The 21,473-nt window shown below is 46.6% G+C and overlaps 2 protein-coding genes and 1 long non-coding RNA gene across 3 annotated transcripts in view; 2 read left to right on the top strand and 1 right to left on the bottom strand.

Moving 5' to 3' along the window:
• Positions 1–21,473, top strand: part of LOC126522045 (cytochrome P450 3A24-like) — a 281,688-nt gene that overhangs the window by 83,527 nt on the left and 176,688 nt on the right. The window lies entirely within an intron of this gene.
• Positions 8,619–10,298, top strand: LOC126521787 (solute carrier family 22 member 20-like). The gene has a single exon (XM_050170488.2). It carries the CDS (start codon positions 8,619–8,621, stop codon positions 10,296–10,298), a length of 1,680 nt encoding a protein of 559 aa, XP_050026445.2.
• LOC126522055 (uncharacterized) lies at positions 12,077–20,967 on the bottom strand. Its single transcript, XR_007597335.3, has 3 exons — positions 19,108–20,967; positions 17,900–17,990; positions 12,077–12,323 (listed from the first exon to the last, which is right to left on the bottom strand). It is a non-coding gene; the product is annotated as an uncharacterized lncRNA (long non-coding RNA).

Here is a 21,473-nt window from a genome sequence, read left to right as displayed (position 1 = left end):
CATATAGTAAAAAATATAATACAAGACGGCACGTTATGTTGTAAAATGATTGAGTTGTGGCAGAAATCTTGTGAGCAAAGGACTGTAGAAGGGCTCCAGGGTCCTGAATGTGTCTTGCTTGCCAAGAGATAACACCAAGTACGGTTGTCCCCATTAGCCCGCCCCCTTTTCGCTGGATGTTTTCTGTCATAGTACACTGATAGCGGGAAAACGGCCGCAGAAATGAAGTAAAATCATTGCAAATAACAGTTACAAGCTCTCTATTAGTCGGAAGGACTGTTTTCCCCCGAAGATAGCCGCGGTTATTCCTGTTACGTTATTAGAGAGTTTTAGACTAGGGGGACGCAAGTGTTGGGGCCCCCCTAGCACTTGGGGCCATGGTACTGCGCACGTGCAGACTGTGTGCGCATGCGCAGTACCGTGGCCTCAAGTGCTAGGGGGCCCCAACGCTTCCGCCCTCCATTGGTTACACGCCATTTGCGTGCCACATTGTTCCTGACGTTATTATGTTTGTCCTAAAGAAAGAAACTATTCTCCTGACAGAGAACTGCGAGCACCTGAAACCCGAATGAGCCTGCTGCTATTCCTGAATCCTTGTCGTGGGTGTAATGGAAGCTGCATGACCTTTTTTTTTTTGTCGGGCGTTCTTTCAAAGCTCAGTATGAATTGGAGGGGGCGTAATGAACGAGAATGTGCGCGAACATAATCGAGTGCATTTGCGTGACTGCACGCTCGGCATACGCCAGAAGTCAGAACCGAGACGAGTAGAGAGAAAGACAGCCTCCAAATTGCATATGCCACGATGACGAAAAAAAAAGTACTAAGATGAAAGGAACAGCGCGCTAATTCTACTCGAACCAGCAACCGGCAGCGTCTTCAGTGCGGAGTTAATTGAACGACACAGACAAATACACACATATACGAAAAAAATATAAAAAGGCGGAAACATGTGGACGAGTTTTCTCAAGGACGAGAAGTTATACCGAGATGGGAGAAGAGGGAGTGCAATTTGAAACGCCAAGGGAGGGGACTAGAGGACTCGTCGACGTCAACGATCAACAACACATGCAACGGCCGCTGGGCTTGCGTGGTACGTCGCTCGCCGTGGTCTCGAGCGAATCATCCGGGTTTCCGCTGGATGCGCGCCGCACGAAACGCCAGTATACGGTACACTCGCGTGCGTGGAACGCGGCGAAAGCGTTATGCTACGGCGACGTTTATAGCGACCTCGATTTGGCTTGGCTGCTGCATGCGTCTCGGTGGGCTTTCTTCTCTCGCGCTGCGCCGCGCCCGTAGATTACGCTGGCGAACCGCCGCCAAATTAGCCGGGTTGTTGCGGGGGGGGGGGGGGGGGGGGAGGCGCGCCCGTAATTTGCAGCCTCGCGACTTGGGTTGTTGTCTCACGCACCCTCGTCCGGGTCTCGTCTTTTGTTCTTCCGGCACAGAGAAGACGACGCGCTTGGATGCGCGCAGCGCATGGCGATGCAAGACGGCAACAGGCCCTCGGAGAGTGGGGGAAGGAGGGGGGGGGGAGGGTTCTAGCTCTTTTGAGGCGACACGAAACAACGACTGCAGAAAAAAAAAGAAAGGCGAGGCATCCTGTAACGCACACGCCGAGGATGGCAACAAACATGAATGGGAGAGACGAGCGCAAAAGGGACACACACAGAGAGAGACGTGTGCTCGCGTGAGCACAGTCGCGATCACTGATGCCAGGCCTGCTCTCTATCTCGCCTTCATTTTTGTTAAGTACCCGTTATCCTCTCTCTCGAGAGGTACGCATTTGTATACGCGATATGAGCTCAAAGAAGGAGAAGAAAAAAAAAAAAAACGTTGTGCAGCCAACGGTGACGTAGGCTAAATGGCAGCGAAGGGACCCGCTTTCAATAACCGCGCTTATTGGAGTATCTATAGCTAGATATCAGCAACCGTGGCATCTTCAGAAGTAACGCGAGTGTGGTGAAGCAGACTCAAAAGGCGTTACAGCCACGGTTGCTGCCGACCACATTTGGAAAACGACGTTACCAGTAGACGCGCCCACAATCGGTGTGGAATCGTCGATTGCTCCAGAAGGGAGAAAGGTTCATTTTGGGAAAGAGCGCAGGTGTAAGCTTGAGACAAACGCTCTTTAGGCTGCTAATCTGAACGCAGGGAAGGGATGAAAAATAGGGCTATGAGGAAAGGGCAAAAGGCGGCTGTGCAGTGGTAGGTGAATACGTACACACTCGTGGTGCGGATGTCCCATTCACCACAATGGACCCAGACCAGTGTTGCCAGGAAATTTTAGAAGCGCACAGATGGCTCGCTCATGTGATATGATTGATGAACGTCCGAGGGCACATTAACAGGTTTTCAAAGCAGTGGTCGATTGCCGATTAGCGGTGACGAAGAGGGCAATGCCTGGCGGTTACAGGTTTATTGGGGTCAAAGCAACAGCTGAGGGCTCAATTATACTATCACTTCTCATGGGTTCATAGCTCGGTGGTATATGTACCACGAGCTGCAGAAATTCGTTTGCTAATAGGGCTGAAAAACAGTTGCGAAAGACACCGTTGTAGAAGGCAGTGAACTGACTTCTACAATTTCGGGATCTTTTTTTCTATATATAGGCACGACTTGATTTTTCTTTCTTCTCGTCATCTGTCCCGCCGAGTCGTTGATCCGGGCGGTTAATGGCGGCGCTTCGGCCTCCGAACCAATGACGAAGCGCAAACAAAATAGAACGCGTTATGGATCGTTATAAATTAAGGGCAGGTGATTTCTTTCGCGTGTGCATGAATCAACGTGCGCGAACGCTTTCACGTTTTGGCCTGATTTCAAGGCGATCGCTGGAATAATCACTGAGCTCCCGCGGTGGGTAAAGACTTCTGAAGGAGGGTAACAAAAGATCATTCTATGTAACTAATAACTAATTTTCAGCTGTGTTCTTTTTTTTCTTCTTCCGATTTTCTGGTTTTCGAGTTATGTTATTTGTGTTTTGTTCACTAGCTCGGCGTCAGTGCCTATAAAAGCGGAGATAATATTGAACCGATGATATTATTCATTGAGCGTCTGTTCATTATTATAGAACATATTACAACGTAACAATAGATGCAAGATGCGCTCGTTGTAGCAGACACGCTGTCTTTTTTTTTCTTTTGTGGTCTTATGTGTTATAGTACTTGCGCAACCGAATGGTTCATTGACTCTTATAGACGGCGAATGGCGACATAAGTTTGCGTCTACCAGACGCTTCTCTTTCTGCCCCGACACCTGGCGGATGGGCTGAGTGTTCTCTTATTTTTTTTTTTTCTTTGCCGTAAACCACTCCGCTGTATACGGTCACCCTAACCATTTACGACGCAGACGTCTAGTCAGACGGCACAATAAGGTTGGCGATATGCCTCACCTCAGTACCCCCTGAAACTAACGAAGAAAAAAAGAAGAACGTTCCCAGAGTAGCTACTGCCGCTTGGAGCATGTGGTTCATTGACATCGACGTCTTCGCTGAAGAAAGAACAAGCCTTTTATAGCCGCCGATGAGGGCCATTCTTTAGTACGGCCACAACAGGCGCGGGAGCTCAACGGCCCATCGCCCACAGATAAGCCACCTGGCAGGAATATCTTGGCGGACTTGCTGTCAGTGTGCATGGAGCTCGAACTCAAAACGCGTGATGGATAACGCAGCGCCATGCAAGTGTCTAGCGATTGCGAGTACAATGCATTCGTACGATGAACGAACATATCTTCGTTCCCGCTTCTGCTCTAAACAGAAGGCTGAAACAATGGCCCGGTGCTACTCGGACGAACATTCACAATGCGAATTCGAATACTGGTTTGCCGAAACCGTCGCCATGTCTACACATGACGACAATAAGCGTTAGTTTGGCTGGGTCTACTTGATTGACTGAGTGGCGCAATGCACCATTATGTGGAATATCGCGACGCAAATGAAAGTATTCATACCCGGTCAAGTGAAGGCTCAGTAAAATCGACGGTTGAGCATGCATGGAGCGAACGTAATTTAACTTTTGTTGCCTATTTGCCCGTTCTGCGTCGTGACCTTCTAGTTTCGCGGTCCGCATATTATAGTGCCTCTTTGATTGGCAACGTTCGACACGGCTAAGTTCACTAACATTTAATTTCTTGCGTACGGAGGCAGGAAAGGCAAAATCATCCGCGAAACAAGAAATCAAAGCGTGGCCTTTGGCCTGCGTTGCGCTCACAAGAAAGTATTTTTACATTCTGCTGCTGCTGCCTGCCTCTTAGCACTTGAACAAATGAGAATACGGAAGAAAGAAGGAAAGAAAGAGAGAGACAGAGAGGTAGAAAGAAGGAAGGAAGAAATAAGGAAAGAAAGAAAGAAAGAAAGAAAAAAGGAAGAGAGAGAGAAATAGAGAGGTGGAAGGAAGGAAGGAAAAAATAAGGAAAGAAAGAAAGGAAGACGAAAGCTAGAGAGAGAAAGAACGAAAGAGAGAAAGAACTAAACTGAACTCAGTTAAACGGCCACGCGCCTTACGCAGTGAACGGCGAACAATCGCACAAGCGTCTATCTGTCACGGCGCTAACTTTAACTCGACAATGGCACATCGATTGTATGCGGGTTGTGGCGCATGGGGCGAGCTCTCTGATAATGCCGAACGTGTCATACATTGAGAGGAGGAGCTTTCAAGCGCCGGTGAAGAGACGCAACGAATCTGGCTCGCGTGCACGTCAGATTTGAAACGCGCGGCAGTTCGCAACGACCAGTGCGCAAAGGAAAAGCCACCGCAGGGCGCCGCACAACGCCTTCGGATGTACACCATTGTGTGTTTTCGTTTTGCATGCTGAGTGCGGGCGACAGGCCGCGCCGGCCTAAATGCGCTCGACTGCTACGGCTGTGTAACGTGTCGGGCCAACCGGACGATTCGACGCCCGTCGTGTCGACTTTGTTGACCTGCAAGATGCTGTGCATTACGCGACGTCGGTTCAGAAAGCCTGTCGATACACTTTCGATAACAGACGGTACGCCCAACAGCCGAGTGCTGGGGAGGTGTTTGAATTCGTCGGAGATTCGGCATGTGCGAATGTGAAATATAGAAGCGGTCGCTTTCGTAAAATAAGTTTGTTCAGCGTGAATCAGTCTGCAAGAATGACCCGAAAATGGAATTAAATGCATGCACTGTGTGTGCGTGTTTGCCTCTCCGTCTATCTTTCTCTCGACCTGTCCGTAGGTTGTCTACTGCTTTCCTTTGCACTGATTACTTCAGTGGATCTTCACGACTTTATAATTTCGCTTAAAGCCGAGGACGTAGCTGTCGTTATTCGACATTTTTCCACCCTTGTTTCATTTATTTCTTTATTTTTTTGTTCATCGTACCCGCGATGGCCTACTTGCACATAGCGGGATGTTTTTTTTTTTTTTAAGCAAACTCTTTTCGTTCAATTACTTAGGCTGCAAATGGCCAGGAGCGGAACGGTAAGTCACTATAATCGTTTTGTAGAATTATCTGAGTTTAACAAAACGCGCACAATGCCCGTCTTTTTCCTGCTGTTTAGGGACAGGGAAAGCGAGAGAGTGAGGCGCTGGAATATATGAAGAAAAAAGAGAACAGGATAACGACCTGCATGGTTGCTTTTTTGCATTAAAAGCTGTCGCACATAGCTGGGTTATCATTCAACGGAAGAACGCTAAGGCATTTCTGGAATTTATGTAGAGAGGCATTAGGCGTAGCAACACTGAACTGGAATCCGTAAAAGATGCTAGTAGGTGAAACTTTAGCAAACTGTCAAGGATGCAGATGAGACATTCAGGGTTACTCAGGGTGCTACAACAAATTAGAACTGCAAGTACGGCCGACTTGGCCGGATTCGTGGTGGCGTACACAAGCGCGAGAAAGAAATGACGGAGGACAGTCCCTGCGTCGCAAGCGAAGACATATACTTCAAAATCTATAAGCATGCATACATTTTGTTGTTTCTCACAAGCATGGATTTCGCTGTAATCGATAAAAGTTCATTCGTGGAACAGCAGATTTGCTTTAGAAATTCAGCTGACCGGCCAAAAGCTTACCCCTGATTACCGTAGGGATCGTACATCTGGTATGATCAAGTGTCACTTGCGATCCCGCTTTTCTTTTCAAGCGGTACTTCATTTGTCTACTGCTCCCGGTTTCGCGTGGTTCTGCGATGTGTCGCCGAGTGGGTCACTGTAAAGCGGCTTATACGGCACGGAGTTCGATTACAATATACTGCCATTAAGCGCACCTGTGCTCTGCGAAACGAAACTATGAAACTCTGCACATTATGTCGGCATACGTCATCATCAGCACATTTTTATGTTTTTTTATGTCCGCTGCACGACGAAGGCCTCTCCCAGTAATCTCCAATTACCCCCGTATTGCGCTAGCTGATTCCAACATCTGCCTGCGCATTTCTTAATTTCGTACCCACCACCAAGCTTTCGGCAGTCCTCGACAGCGCTTCCCTACCCTTGTCATCTATTCTGTAACACTAATGGTCCACCGGTTGTCTACCCTACGCCTTACACGGCCTGCCCAGCTCTATTTTTGTTTCTCTTAATGTCAGCGAGAACATCGGCTACGCGCGTTTGCTCCCTGGTCCACACCGGTTTCTTCCTGTCTCTTAAGCCTAACATATTTTTTTTATTCCGTCGCTCTTCACGCAATGCTCAACTGTAGTTCACGAGCTTCTTTGTTAAGCTTCAAATATCTGCCTCATATGTTAGCCCAAGTAGAATGCAATGATTGTACACTTTTCTTTTCAAAGAGAGTGGTAAGCTCCAGTCAGGATTTAGTAATGTTGGCCGCGTGCACTCCAACCCATTTTTATTCTTCTGAAAATTTCTTTTTCAACATCATGGTCCCTTCTTTTAGCATTTAGTTGTGTGGGAGATACGGGGTTCTCCTCCGTACTCTTGGGACAAAGGAACGACAACACAGTAGTGCAAACAATCACAAGGGCATTTATTGCACCTTTCATAGATCAATGCCTGCTAGCCGAGTTGCTATCCCCAAAACATGCCGATGGGCGCGCGACAAATCTAGAAGTCCGACTTACCGCGACCGCATTGCGAGCGAATATGTTCGCCCCATGCTGGATCCCAACGCCTGGTCGTTCGCGTGTACAGTCACGCCAACGGTGTCCAAGGCGGCCACGCGAGATGGTCTCGCAGAAGCATGGGTCGGAGCGGTACGGCACGTCCGTCCCGCTTGCTTCCCGAACCCAAAGAGGACGCGCCTTGTCTCTCGGCGCCCGAGTAACCCCGCCGCGACAGTCGCGCCAACTCTCGCACCGCGCTTGTACCACCCGACCGCCGCGGGCGCCAGGCCACGCGAGCCGTGCGGGAAAACAGCATATCAGGGGATGCGCTATGCGGGAACCAGTCACGCATCCCCACAGTTGTGAGGGATAGTAGTTGTAGGAAAGTACGGAGAAGCGCGGCGTTTACACATTCGAGCGTGCAAATCAATGTTCTCAATGTTTTCTGAACCGGACTCGCAAATGTTACTACTCTGGCATGCATGACAAGAGATGCGGAAGGTTCTGCGTCGTCAGTACTGCGGTGCGAGGCCTCTGCCGATAGGCACCTGTCTATATTTCCTGGGTAATCTCAGAAACAACACTTTGGTCACGCCGCAAGCTGCAAAGGTTATGACATCTGAGCAGTGAAAACTTGCCCAGTGGTTTCAGAAACGTTCGAAAAAGGACTGTCAAGGGCTTTCGCCATAGATTTCTCCACAGCAGCTGCTACAACATCACCAAGAGATGCATCCGTAGCTTTTGACTGACGTGTAGCAGCTCCAGCGTACCCACAAGATTTGTCTAATGCAATAGCCCGAGCCCCACGACGCGAGCATCGCTTCCCGTTCTGTAACTTGTAGAATTTGAAGCTCTTGGTTTCTGGCAGGGCATTTCGAAAAGTCCGTAGGGTGGGAACCTTCGCGCAAGCAGCATCGCTCACTTTGAGGGGGACACATCTTTGCATCGTGGCATTCTTCGCAAATGCGGCACCGGAGCTCTGACCTACATCGCTTAATGCTAAGGCCATGTCGCCAACACTGAACGCATTGTAGTTGGCGGGGAGAAAGTGCTTCAACCCTGCATACTAGAAGCCATGCCTTCATCTCTGAGGGCCTAGTTGTGCCTGCAAAAGTGACAATGACCAACTCTGCGGGGACTCTTTGATTCCAAGAAACACGTGAACATCGGTAGACGGACATGGCACCTGCCGTGGAAAACATCTTCGACACCTCGGAAGCACATCAGCGTGAAACATTGCCTTCGTCCTCGTCGTATTTCGTTTTGCAAACATATCACAGTTTGCAAAAGTGTGCAAGAATTTAGGCATAGTCTGTGAACGATGCGATGAGTAAACGTGAACATTAAGTGAGATTAAAATTGTGATGTGGGTGCAGCGCATAAACATAAACATTACATATGACTACAAGTTGCATCGGATGAAAATAAACACAGTTCTAAGCGTCGATTTCAGTAATACATTATATCATTAGCCGTTGAACAAAAGCTTGCACATAGATCCCACAAGGAAGACCTTTGTTGTTAATGAACCCCGTTTTCCCCATTACCTGCTCAAAAGAAGAAGACGAAGAAGAAGAAGAAGAAGAAGGAGGATAGCAATGGCTGAGCAGCCTCGGTGGCAAGAACCCCGTCGAGAACTCCTGGGTTTCGAGGTTAACAGGGCACAGGGAGACAAAGAGCCCAAATACGATCTTCCCTTCGGTGTTGGAGCCTTCCAGTGGTTGGTTCTGTTCAGCCTCAGCATAGGATGCTGCGTCTACGCAATGCACACCACCAGCTTCCTAATGACAGCCGTCGTCATGGACCACTGGTGTCAGCGTCCTGCCCGGTTCGTCAACATCAGCGTAGCCGAGTGGAAATCACTGGCCATCCCGGTGGACGAGAATGGCAACTACAGCCGCTGCACCATGCGACACCCACCGGAGAACCGCAGCTCGGCCAGCATCGTTACGTGTACATCGTGGGAGTACGACATTGACGCGTACGGCAACAACATCGTCAGCGAGTGGAACCTGGTGTGTGGCAGACGGTGGCTCATCGAGCTAGCCGATATCATCTACGCGGCCGCCAGCGCCGTCTCCATGCCCGTGTCCGGTGCCCTGGCAGACCGCCTTGGCAGGAAGATTGTCGTGTTCATCGCAGTCCCAGTTGTCGGCGTAGCCGGCGCAGCCAGCAGCCTGCCGACCAACTTCCACTCGTTTGTTGCAGTGCGCATCCTCGTATCGGCCTCTACATCCGCCCTGATACCGCCGCTCGTCTCTCTCTTGTACGAGGCGTCTCCAAAAGAGAAAATGCCCATCTACTCCATATTACCCTGGCTCTTCAGTTTTCTCCTGGTAAGAGTCGCATTTATGGCCGCGGTGCTGATCAGAGGTGGCTGGGCCGTCTCGCAACTTGTGCTCATGGTGCCGACGTGCCTTCTGATGTTGCTGTACTACACCGTCGACGACTCAATGGAATGGCATTTGGCACGCGGCCATGCCAAGCATGCTAAGCGCGCCGCTTTGCGAGCAGCAAGGTGCAACGGAGTACCTTGCGGCCGTTGCCGCGAGTCTTTCGCCAGACTTCTGTCTTCTAGAAGTGCAGACACCTTCACAAAGAATGCTGGCCTCTGGGACTTGTGCTCAAGTCGTTTCCGAACGCGCACCTTTTTGCTAGCTTACAGCTGGGCAGCGGTGACGTGCTGTTACAACGCTCTCGTCTTCAACGATGGGGTTACGGTTAGCCACGCTGTGACCGTCATTGGCGTCGTTGCATCTACCGTGGCCGTGGCCGTTGCTGCGTTGTGTATTCCCAGCTTCGGCTACGTACGAGTACTGTCCACCTCAGGAATCGTCTTTAGTGCCACTTCCGCTACTCTGGCCTCCATGTACAATGACCAGGAGACGCTCACTATCGACATTTTGGTCGTGGCAATGCGGATGGCGGGTAATGTCGCCATGTTGTTCCTGTTCTCTCCAGGAATCTACGCGTACCCCGTTACTCTGCATTCTATTGGCATCGGTTTTGGTATCGCCTGCTCTCGCCTTGGAGGCATTGTATATCTGGTGACACAATGGCATCCTGTGGGACGCCGTGCCCATGTACTGCTGACCCTAGCTACCATCTTGATGGCACTTTTCGCGGTTGCCATGGTGTTCCTTCCCAAAGAGGCTAACTGGAAGCTGGAGTGTCAAACTGTCGCATTCGCATCAGTCGCAGCCTTGACCGGCGACAATTTAAGACGTGCCATGCGTGAGACCTTGCTTCCCTTGCCGAAGACTGCGTCGGCGCATTAGCAGATAACCGAAGCATTGGCCAGGGCGTCGTTTTTGATGCAGCTCCCGGCGGACCTTGTTACTTCGTTGCCATATCTTTTTCTGTACAGCAGTGACTATAAATGCGGCTTCTTTGTCCACACTTAATATAAAGTTTTCCTGACTGTGTCCATGTTTTGGATACTTCTACAATACCGAAGTGAAACGGAGACAAATTGAGGTTTGTTTAATGCGCCGTATCAGTACTATGCATAGAGGATGGCTTCGATTATGTTATTACGCTTTCTCTAAGCTATCCTGAGAGCTCGAAAAATTCAATCATGGCATTGATGAGTTCTGATGTTCTGGGAGCATGATGGCGTAACTAAATTTCTGACCGGTTCGTTTGTGTATGCCTGTTAATGCAAGGGTTGTGTTAGAGAGAGAAAAACCGATATATTTAGGACGTGTTGTTATTTATATTGGCAACGATGGCCTTCCAAGTATGGAATTCTGGTTTACTATTTTGCACTTCGCTGACGCGAAGTAGTCGAGGCGGCCGAGATTATGGCACGAGACCAACAGACAAATTCAGTGATCGCGCCATATGTCTTAGCAGCATCAGCAACATTGCGTGTTGTCGAGGTTATTTTCGTCATAGCTCGCGAGAGTATATATGACGTCGTTACCCCTCACGCTTAAAATTATGTTCTCGGGTATTTTGTGCCAAAACCACGAAATGTTTTAAGTACTGAAGTTGGTATTCCATATCGACGAAGAATAGCGCAAAAAGCGAGCGACGAGAAATCGTGCTTTCTTTTTTCTTTCTCGTCTCTTTGTTTATCGCGGTACTCTGGCTCAATATTATTGTGAGGCACGCAATATCGGGGGACTCGGGATTACTTTTGACTCACCTGCGGTTCTGTAACTTGCACCCAATGCACGTTACACGGGCGTTTTCGCACGTCGCTCCCCATCGAAATGTGTTCGTCGCGGTTCTGGTGCGATTCCGCGCCCTCAGCCTTAGCAACTTAACGCCGAAGCCACTAAGCCACCACGGCGAGTCGCCACTCACATTTATCCACGACAATTATACAGTGTAAACCTAATAATTAGCCCCAGTAGGATCCTGTGATCGTTCACTTTTCTTTTCAGCGACAGTGGTACTGCAGTCAAGAGTCAGCAATGGCTGCCGCAGGCACTTCAGCTTATCGTTATTCTTCTGTAAACTGCCTTCTCAAGATCAGGGTCCCCTGTCAGCAATTGACCTAGAAAAACGGAATCCTGCACAGTCTTCAAGGGCTGGCTGTTGATCATCAATTTTTACAGTGGGGCTGTATATGACTACACTGTAAAATAATTTACACCCCTAAGGGTTTTTTTGAGTGTCTATAACTAACCCCCTAGCACCCTAGAAAAAGCTGGGTTTTATAGGCAATTACACCCTTATGATGGTTATTCTATATTCCAATAACACCCTATCCCTTGAGGGTGTTTTGAACAACATATTACCCTTCGACCCATGGGGTGTAAGGGTGTGATCAGGAATATATTACCCCTTCACCTATCGGGTGTAATGAGCAATATAATAGCCCTTGCTATAAGGGTGTTGAAGTACGGCATGTTGAAGCGGGTACACATGCACTTCATTGTTTGTTTCGTAAGTCTACAGTCAGGCCAGCACACAGAAATGTTATGTACAGTGTGCATACAATAGGTAATGTGTTTCAAATCCATGGCATAGCAACTTTGAAGAAAACACATAATCACGTGTGAGTGTTCTGCGTGAAATAATCCATTTACCACAGATACAGGAAGAGTGACTGCATGGAGGGTCATTTATTCTAGCCACCTGTACAATATTTAGAGCTTGCACTACGCCTTGTATGTGGTGACAAGTCTTGTGGTCGTTCTACACTGAAGAACAGTCTTATTCAAACCAATGTTCCAATGCACAGGCGAGGCTGGTGATGCCTTTGTGTAGCTCCATTCCAATGTCCTAAGGCGAGCCATCATAGATGAAGCCATTTCTTCATTGATCGCTGTAGCCATCTGCTTGTTTTCTACCTGCAAAATGATTTGTTGCAATTTAATGTCAGGAAAAGTACACGAAACATGACAAGCAGCGCTTCCCTGCATCATTCACTTAAATATTTCAAGATCACATGAAGACCAGGATAAAGAAAACAAGCACAGATGGTGCTTACTTCCAAGAAATCGTTATTTCGAAAGAATAAGGCATTTATTCTGCCACATCATGAATGTAGGAGAGAGAGGCTACACAACTATATGAGGGCAATTCAGAAATTACTGCCTCCAAGCCCACTACTTTGCCAATATTACTGCGAACATTTTGAACTCTTTATCATTGATGCGCTTATGTTTATGCCATCGAATGTCGCCTCACCATCCTATCTCTTCTCGTTCCAGAGTAATCGAGCAATTCATGGCATCCAGTGGTGAAGTCCAGTTGAAACAGCAGGCTGTAATTGAATTTCTGACTGCGGAAGGTTGTGCGCATATCAACATTCATCGCCATCTGACTGCAGTTTACGGGGATGCCTGTGTTGACGTCAGCACTGTGCAGAGGTGGGAAAGGACTGTGAAAGACCAAAATCCTGCCGCATCAAATCTCCAGGATCAGCACCAAAATAGACGGCCCACAATGGCTTCTGATGAGGGTCATGACAATCAGGCAGATAAGTTGACTCAGGGCAATCGCAGGATCAAGCAACACCAGATTGCAACAACACGTGCCATTTCCATTGGCTCAGTGAACCACATCATTAAAGACCTGCGTTACAAGAAGACTTGCATTTGTTGGGTGCCACAGCAACTGAACACTGACATGAAAAAGTTCAAGAATAGCCAACAAGTTAAAATCTTCTTGTAACCCAGGAGTTTCTTAATTATCTGGTTCACTGAACCAATGGAAATGGCGAGTATTTTTGCAATCTGGTGTTGCTTGATCTTGCGATTGACCCCATTCAACTCGTCCGCCTGATGTTGATGATCCTCATCAGAAGCCGTTGCAGGCCGCCCAGTTCGGTGCTGATCCTGGACGTTTGATGCGGCTGGATTTTGATGTTTCACAGTCCTTGCCCACCTCCGCACAATGCTGACTTCAACACAGGCATCCCCGTAAACTGCTTTCAGATGGCAATGAATGCTGAAGGGCGTAGAACCTTCCGCAGTGAGAAATTCAATTACAGCCCGCTGTTTCAAGTGGACATCATCACTGGATGCCATGCATTGATCGATTACTTTGGAACGCGAAGAGATAGGAAGATGGGGCAAGTGACATTCTATAGCATAAACATCAGTGCATTAATGATAAAGAGCCAAAATGTTTGCAGTACTACTGGCAAAGTAGTGTGTTTGGAGACATTATTTCCTTAACCGCCCTCATATTACAGCAATAACGCTGGGCAGTTTGTTTTTGTGTGTGACATCTGACCCAAAACTACAATTTGGAATGTGCACAAATAAAGATGCTCGTGTTGAGTAGAATAAATTGCTTACAAATATATCAATCCTTTCTTATGCAATAAGCTTACAATGAGAAGCCACATCATCTCACTGCAACTTTTCCCTACAAGCAAGTTATATTGAAAATAAGGTGCAGCCATATGCTTCGCTATGCATTGCAGGGTAACCATCACGAGGTACTTTGACATTAATGCCTTGTTCCCAAAACCAATAGTGTAAATGCCAACCATTATTTCACAGGAGATGGTGGCCACAAGGCAAAAACAAATTCGCAGGGTTTACGTGCCTAAACAATGACCTTACGTTCATCGGTTAGTATAACACATGGCATTGTTGTTTTGCCTGCCTCCTCAGGAATATACATTATTTATGGGAGTAGAAATCAGCATTTTCACAGAAGCTTGCTCCTTTAACAAGAGACACAAACGATGCTGTTCTTCAGATTTCCCAGGCAAACAATGCAAGCATCACTATACTCACTATCACAAACAATGCAAGCATCACTATACTAAGCATCATTAAGCTGACCTTTATTTTTTTTCTTAATCTATGACCTACACAGTGGCTGGTAACAACCCTTCTCTCAGAACTATTTGGCATCTCTACCAGAAGCCCTACCTACACTTTTTAACATCATCTTAGACATCTCCACTAAGCAAGCACATAATCCTGCTGGTATTTTTATTACAGAGGTTTTCACTAAAAATCTTCCAAGCAAGAACTTTTTAGCATCTGACCATTTAGATGCTTTGAACTGGAACAACACAGTGCATGCATCATGCTTAACAGAAGTTTAGCTATTTTAATCAAAGCACAGTTAAAGCCTTTCATGTATGAAGTTTGTCATCTGCTTTCACTTGATCTTGCTGGTTATATGATTGTGAGTTACACTAAGATCAAACATTCTAATGGCCAACATCTTTTATCTGTGAAGCGCAGAAAACTTTAGTGCACTTGTCAGTGTTGTTACGGCATTCTTAAATGTGATGATTAGGCTGCTGGCTGTTTAGCACTGTAGTGGCATTGTACAGGGTGATCATTTTTAAGTCTTATGGAATTTTTAAAAATTTCCTGTGGCAGATGGCATAATTCTTGTGCTTGAGCTAGATTATTTGAAGAGGTGGACATCACTAGCATAAGAAATCGAAACACATGTCCGACTAATTAAAAAAAATTCACTATTCACTTTGTCACTAATTATTTTACAGCACATATTGCAATTTACGAATTGTAGCCAGTGAGCTTGGAAGACGTGTGCACTTGAACTTCCAGGATGACACCAGTTTAGGAATAATTCCCTGATAAAGAACACTACACAAGGCTGTTCCAGTTACTTTTGTGCATCAGTGCATAAAAGCACATTTTGTTAAAAAAGTAAGTGGAACAACAGTGCATTTTTACGGCAAGTTTGATGGTACATATCTCCAAACTGGCGTCATTCTGGAAATCAATTCCAGAGTGGATGCATCTTGTAATCTCACTGGCTATGATTCGTAAATTACAATATGTGCTTCATATATGTGGTGGCACTGGCAAACACTCCTAGAGTTCTACTAGGAAACATAAATACCGAAGAAAGTGGATGGGGAAAAGGCACCTGTTGTAGTTCAATTGGTAAAGCATCGCACGCGTAATGCGAATTATGCTATATGCAACAGGTTATACTTAAAAATTCCAAAAATCTTAAAATCATCACCCTGTATAAAGACACTGTGAATTTTAAAACAAGCTTCAGTGAACCTTACTGAATTAGCAAATGGCCAGTGTAACTAGCATGATTATCCTGGAAATCTTTTATAGCTTATAAGCATAGAGCATTTCACTTACACATTTAGGAATGCGAAATTTTCTTGAAATCAGCCCTTTCTTTTTAACAGCTAGCATCCCTGCCAGTTTGATTAGACATAATGTTGCATGACTTCAATAGTACTGCAAAATCAGATTTTCTTTCTGCTCCCAGTGTCTAGTGATATATCTTTACCAGTGCCCTTAGCAGCTGAGATAACTAATGTTCCTGCAGGTAAATATCAGAAAACATTGCGATAACTGCAAAGTAAATGCAATCGTGCGTCTTGTTTACAATAAAGCATGTGCTCTACCTCCTGCCAGGTTTGTTCTCCATATCAGGCCAGCATGCAACTTGTACAAGAGGCACCTTTCGCATGCATGAAGATATTTTATGAGGTTATGGTGGTGTCAAAATATGACATCAACCATAATGCCTTAAACTATTATATGAAACACTTGTAGAAAGATAGAAAAGGCACCAATCTTGAATTTATCACGTTCGGTTTACAGTACCATAGTAGAAATGGCTCAACTAGTACAGGTACGCAAACGGGCTAGTTGGTATTGGTCGATGACGTTCGACAATGTGAACTCGACAAAGGATGGAGAATGAGGTGATAGCATTTGTCTCCATTTCTCGCCACTTTCGACGTCCTTTGTACAAGTCCGCACTGTTGAACATCATGGGTCAACTAGTACAGCCTGCAAAAAATGTCATGAAAGGAAACTTGGCTCTCAACCTTGACAATTCTGCCTGTCAGGTATTATGGTTTCTTCAGAACTTATTTCTTTATAAAAAGCCATGCCCATCAAGTAAAGCTTACTGAAAGAAATGAAGAACAACATCAACACCTCTCAAGGCACATGCATCAAAGGAGTTAGAGCATCATACACATTACCTTTAAGTGCAAAAGTATTGTTTTTCTTAGGCAAACTGCATTTCTAGTTTCTTAAAGCCTATATATTCATTTGTCACAGCTATGGGAAAATCACAAGGTGGAAAAAGATGTGTTGGTGCAATTTCAACATTTATGTACAACAACAAAAGGTAAAGCACAGGAAGTCTCACTGCTCCTCTGTCTAAATGACACTCAGTTTCATTTGTCATGTCCGCTCCCATCCTGATGGCAGCAGAAACAGGAAGACAGCAGCGTGGTTCAGAAAGCAGACGAAGGTGCTGATATCCTAGCTGACATAACGAGTAAAGAAGGGAGCTGGTCAGGCCATGTAGTGCAGACTTGAGACATCGTTAACTAGCGCGAAAAAAACAACGGACGACAGCTAGAAGCACACACGACAGAGCTCTAGGCTTCAACTGAAATTTTGGCTACACAGAAACATAGGATCCAGGGGATGTGACCTCGACGGATGGAAGCAACATTCATCTCTCCCTTTCCCTGTCTGACAAAGGAGGTATCGGAGCAAATTGATGGATAGGTTCATTTCGAGATACAAACACTCTTTTCGGTAAGAGCCAGGGAAGGGGTTCTTACACACCTATCACCCACTTTTTGATGCAAAGTGCTTCGAATATTTTCATGTCGACCTGCCTCTAGAGCCGCATGGGCAGATGAGCACTTTGAAACTGCTCAGTGCATGAGCACCTACAGCAATGATTGGCCAGATGGCCACCAGCCACTGACAGCTGCCCTATCTTGGTTCCCCGAAGCAGTCTTTTAAACACCGACCTGCTTGACTTGAGGGAACACAGGGCTGCTTTCAGTGCCTTAGTGGCTAGTGGCCACCTGGCCAATTATCCCCATACATGCTCATGCACCGAGCAGTTTCAAAGCAATCGTGCGCTCAGGCAGCTCCGGAAACAGGTTCATAGGGAAATATACGAACCACGTTGCATAAAGAAAGTGGGGAACAGGTGTGTGAGCAGCCGTCCTTGGCTCTTACCAAGAGTGTTCGTATGTGAAATTAACCTGTTCATCAATTTGTTCCGATAGCTCCTGTGGTTTCCAACAGTCGACATTCTGTGCATCCCATGTTTCTGTGCAGCAAAAATTTCAGTTGAAGTCTCGAGTTCTGTCTTATGTGCTTCTTGATGTTGTCGTCTTTTTCACGCTAGATATTGATGTCTCAAGTCTGCAATGAGCACCAACTAGCCCAAGTGCCTTCTTCAACGATGTAATGCATAGGGCAGATAACCGGTGGCACATTCGAGTTACAGAACTGATGCCAAGGGAAGAGAAGGGTAGTCAAGGACGGTAGAGAATTAGACTGTATGATGAAGTCGGGAAATTTGCAGGCTTCACTTCGAATCAGCTAGCGCAAGACAGAGGTAATTGGAGCTCACTGGGAGAGGTCTTCATCCTCCAGTGGAAAAAATATGTAGGCCAATTGTGATGAAAAAAGTATACCTGTCGGCTCAGACACCTTCACTGTCTTTTGAGCAATGTGTAGGCCCAAGACAATCGGCCGGTTCCCATGCAATTGCTTCATGCTGACTAACTGCATGGGCACAAGAAAACAACTCACCATTAATACCACCCGAGATTGACCACTTAATAAAAGAACCTCTCAAACCTGCAAACACAATTAAGCATTTACCAGCTTAATACATACATATATACAAGCCAAGAATAGTTACAATAACCATACGCTTTATAACTAGACATTAGAATAAGGTAGTGAAACGTAGAATAGCCGTAGGATGTTCAGTGCAGTTCATTTCAGAAATACTGTCGACCACTGACAGGACGCCTTAGGCAGGGTTCAGTCGTACAACAAGAAAACAAATAGTAGTAGTAATAAGCATGCGTGAGTGAAATCAAAAAACGAGTTCAAGGTCGAGAAAAAAATGATTAGGCTCGATGTACTTATTTACACAAAGATAAATTCATAAACAAATAGCGCAACCACGCGATCATCCGCAACGGCACGAAAGCTTCTAGAACAAACGAGTACAACTGAAAACGAAGGATAACCACATAGCCGGGATGGTTGTGGTTCTTTTGTATTAGTTCTAGCGATGAAAGCACAAGCATTGCAAGCTACCTGCGTCATTACCTACCACGTGACCTGGGACAAAAAATAAAAACAAAACGAGTGCAAGTACACAAGCGACATTTAATACGGTTGTCACACTGCACACTTTTGGCCGCGATCGATCCTGACTGGGATCAAATTTCTGGTCACGTTTGGCTTCCTTGCTGAATCTGCAGACGGGAGCCAATCGCGGTCGAAAATTTCGATCCGGAACAGGCTCAATCGTGATCGAAAGTGGCCGTGTGACATCGGTATAAGTATGCGCCCATCTTTAGCAACAGAATGAATTAGCCAAACCAAAGTATTATTTACCTGCCTGCGCCGTATACTGACGCGTAGCAGTACTTAATTCTCTACAACTCAATGTGCTGTCACAATTAGTTGAGGACACACGAACAATGAAACATCCAATATATTTTCATTTCTTTTTCACGTTCGGTGCCCGTAGGCTCCGCCTGAAGTACACATACTACACTCGCATCCAACACACCTTGTGCTGTCCTTTAAAGAAATTACGCGAAAATTACTACCACAATGACGCACCATAAAAACGCGACGCTGAATGTGACCACGTACGTACCTTTTATATGAGCCGTCCATGCGCCTTGCAAAAGGCCCTCGGTTTGAAGGCGGAGCGCTGTCACGATGTATACTCTGGGCACGCCATTTCGTTTACGTAGTGGATGGACGATGTTGACGATGGATTCCGCCGAAAAAAAAAGTCCACTTCATCACTGGTCAGGCCGAATGGAAGATGTTTTCTCGTTGGCCACGAATGACCGCCGTCGTAGGCATAGTAAACACACTGTCACAAAGAAACACCGATGTCGCAGGCCGCTACTGCCTTTCTTTCTCATGCATAATCACGTCGCCTTCAGTCCGGATGCTCCCTTCGCGTCGATGAGCACAAAAGTACACGATAACAACGAGGTGGTGCAACCTAAACGCAGCGAAAAACAATCTAATTACTCGCAACTTCAAGACTGTCACGGAGAACACACACATGTGCACCCGGCGGCCCGCCAGGCCCCGCACACTCTCAAGTTCAACAAATGGCCACAGAGGGCGAAAAATCAATCGAGGCGCGTTTCAGCGTAAGCGCGCAAGTGGAGCTACTGTAATTTGGTCGACTACTTTAATTTGTGCTTTCTCTGCTAGGGGCGCTGAACATGCTGAATTTTTTAATTTACACAAACCATTGACATGAACAATCGAGGTGTCTAAGGATGCTTTTTTACCTCAGGCAAATAGGCAGTTGATTTTTTAAAAATTTGATTGTTGAAGCTGCTTTTTAGTCATAGCGTCAAGGTTTTTGTGCTCGATTAACCACCGACAGCCGACAGCCTATTGGTATCGATGTGTTTCCTGGCCGTTGGCGTTCGAATACTACGGCGGTAAAACATTTTCGAAAGCATGCTGGTTTCGTCTGCGAGTCATTACATAGACTTGCTGTAAAAAGGTCTACTCTTGGCAAAGAATAGTGCCTCATTTTGTTTAGGCGTTGATTATCATAATGAATGCGGCGGAGGTTGAGGGAGTACGCTTGAAGGTACGTTTTTATGCCGTTGATCTCCATAACACCGCAAGTACGCAAACCGATGTCACAGAACACCCGATGCATCATTGTGTGTTCTCCGTCATCGCTTGTTTGCTGTATGCCTACTAATTCTTCATTTCTTCAAGTGTTGTATCCTCCTTTTGTCCTTGCTCTCTTGTGCTTCACTTACAGTATGTCGTTCCGTCAGCTGTAATGCGCATTTGCAAAACCAATACGTTTGATGAGACGCAGTGGTTATCATAATTTCACTACACGTGTATTAAGCTGGCACATATGGTTCAGATACAGATACCTGTATGCGAACTTGCACGACGTTGATGCGGAGATTAGGATAATTATGACACCCGTAAGGAAGAGGCAGCTGACGGCCGTATAAGCGGTTGCGTTCTTTCCGCCAAACTACCCGGCCTGGTAGTGCTGTAAGGATGCTGTATAAAAGTGACACGCGGTGACAGGGAAATTATTATACTTAGCAGCCGACCGTACGTTTTGTAGCTTAGGTCTTCTTTCTTGTGCGTTTGTGCTACCCTTATTAATGAGCCATTTCTTGACTATGTAACCGCGTTTGTGTGGATGCGTAGACGTGTGCTTTTTGTTGTACTTGTAAAATGCAAATAAAATATTTTCAGGCTTACTCAATCTTTGGTGTCGTGTGCGTTTATTCCAGTCGAGGCCATCGTGCCATCAGGAAACCGCATTCTGTCAGTAGCCCTACACGAAATGCAACAGCTGGAGCGCGGCGGCACAATTTAACTCAGGGTAACGGCGGCGTAATAAACGAAAAACCGCTCGGGATAAAAGTCAGTTTAGAGTGTGCCTTAACTCGATATGACTCAGCGCTACATGTATTCTGCTGCGCCTCGATCGTGCTCCCGCCAGTTTGGTTGCTGTGTGGCAAACGTAGCGCCTATGTAGGCGCTACGTTTGCCACACAGCAACCAAACTGGCGGGAGCACGATCGAGGCGCAGCAGCCAGGAACCCAGTAAAGCAACAGAACACCTGGTAAAGCGTGTGCAAAACCCCGTTTCCGTTTCCTGTTGTACAGCGCCACCTGTGGTCGCATACTTTAGTTCACGACGCCACCGCTATGCTTATTTCCGTAGCACTGTGGAAGGTACAGTTTCCCTTCTCTAAGTTTGTATGGGGAACCAGCGCTGGATAGGCGGCGCGTCGAAAAGAGTGCGTTGCACGCCGCCCTGGCGACGAAACGCGGCATATTCCAGCCACACAACCAGACGACACACACATACGCAGCCGTATTATAGTTCGTATGTTTCCGTTTTCGCGCCGCTTCAAGTGGAGTTTTTGTAAAGAAGCTAGCGCCATCAAGTGAAGAAATGACGAAAGAAGCTTTTTAAGCTTTATACATTTTTCACAGTGCGTCGCG

Source organism: Dermacentor andersoni, chromosome 6, assembly GCF_023375885.2.
Source record: "Dermacentor andersoni chromosome 6, qqDerAnde1_hic_scaffold, whole genome shotgun sequence".
Classification (NCBI taxonomy): Eukaryota; Metazoa; Arthropoda; class Arachnida; order Ixodida; family Ixodidae; genus Dermacentor; species Dermacentor andersoni.
Note: the sequence above shows the minus strand (reverse complement) of the source record. Positions and strands in the feature narration are given on the sequence as shown.

Coding starts and splice junctions, on each gene's coding strand:
- LOC126521787 (XM_050170488.2), top strand. CDS start 8,619: ATGGCTGAGCAGCCTCGGTGGCAAGAACCCCGTCGAGAACTCCTGGGT.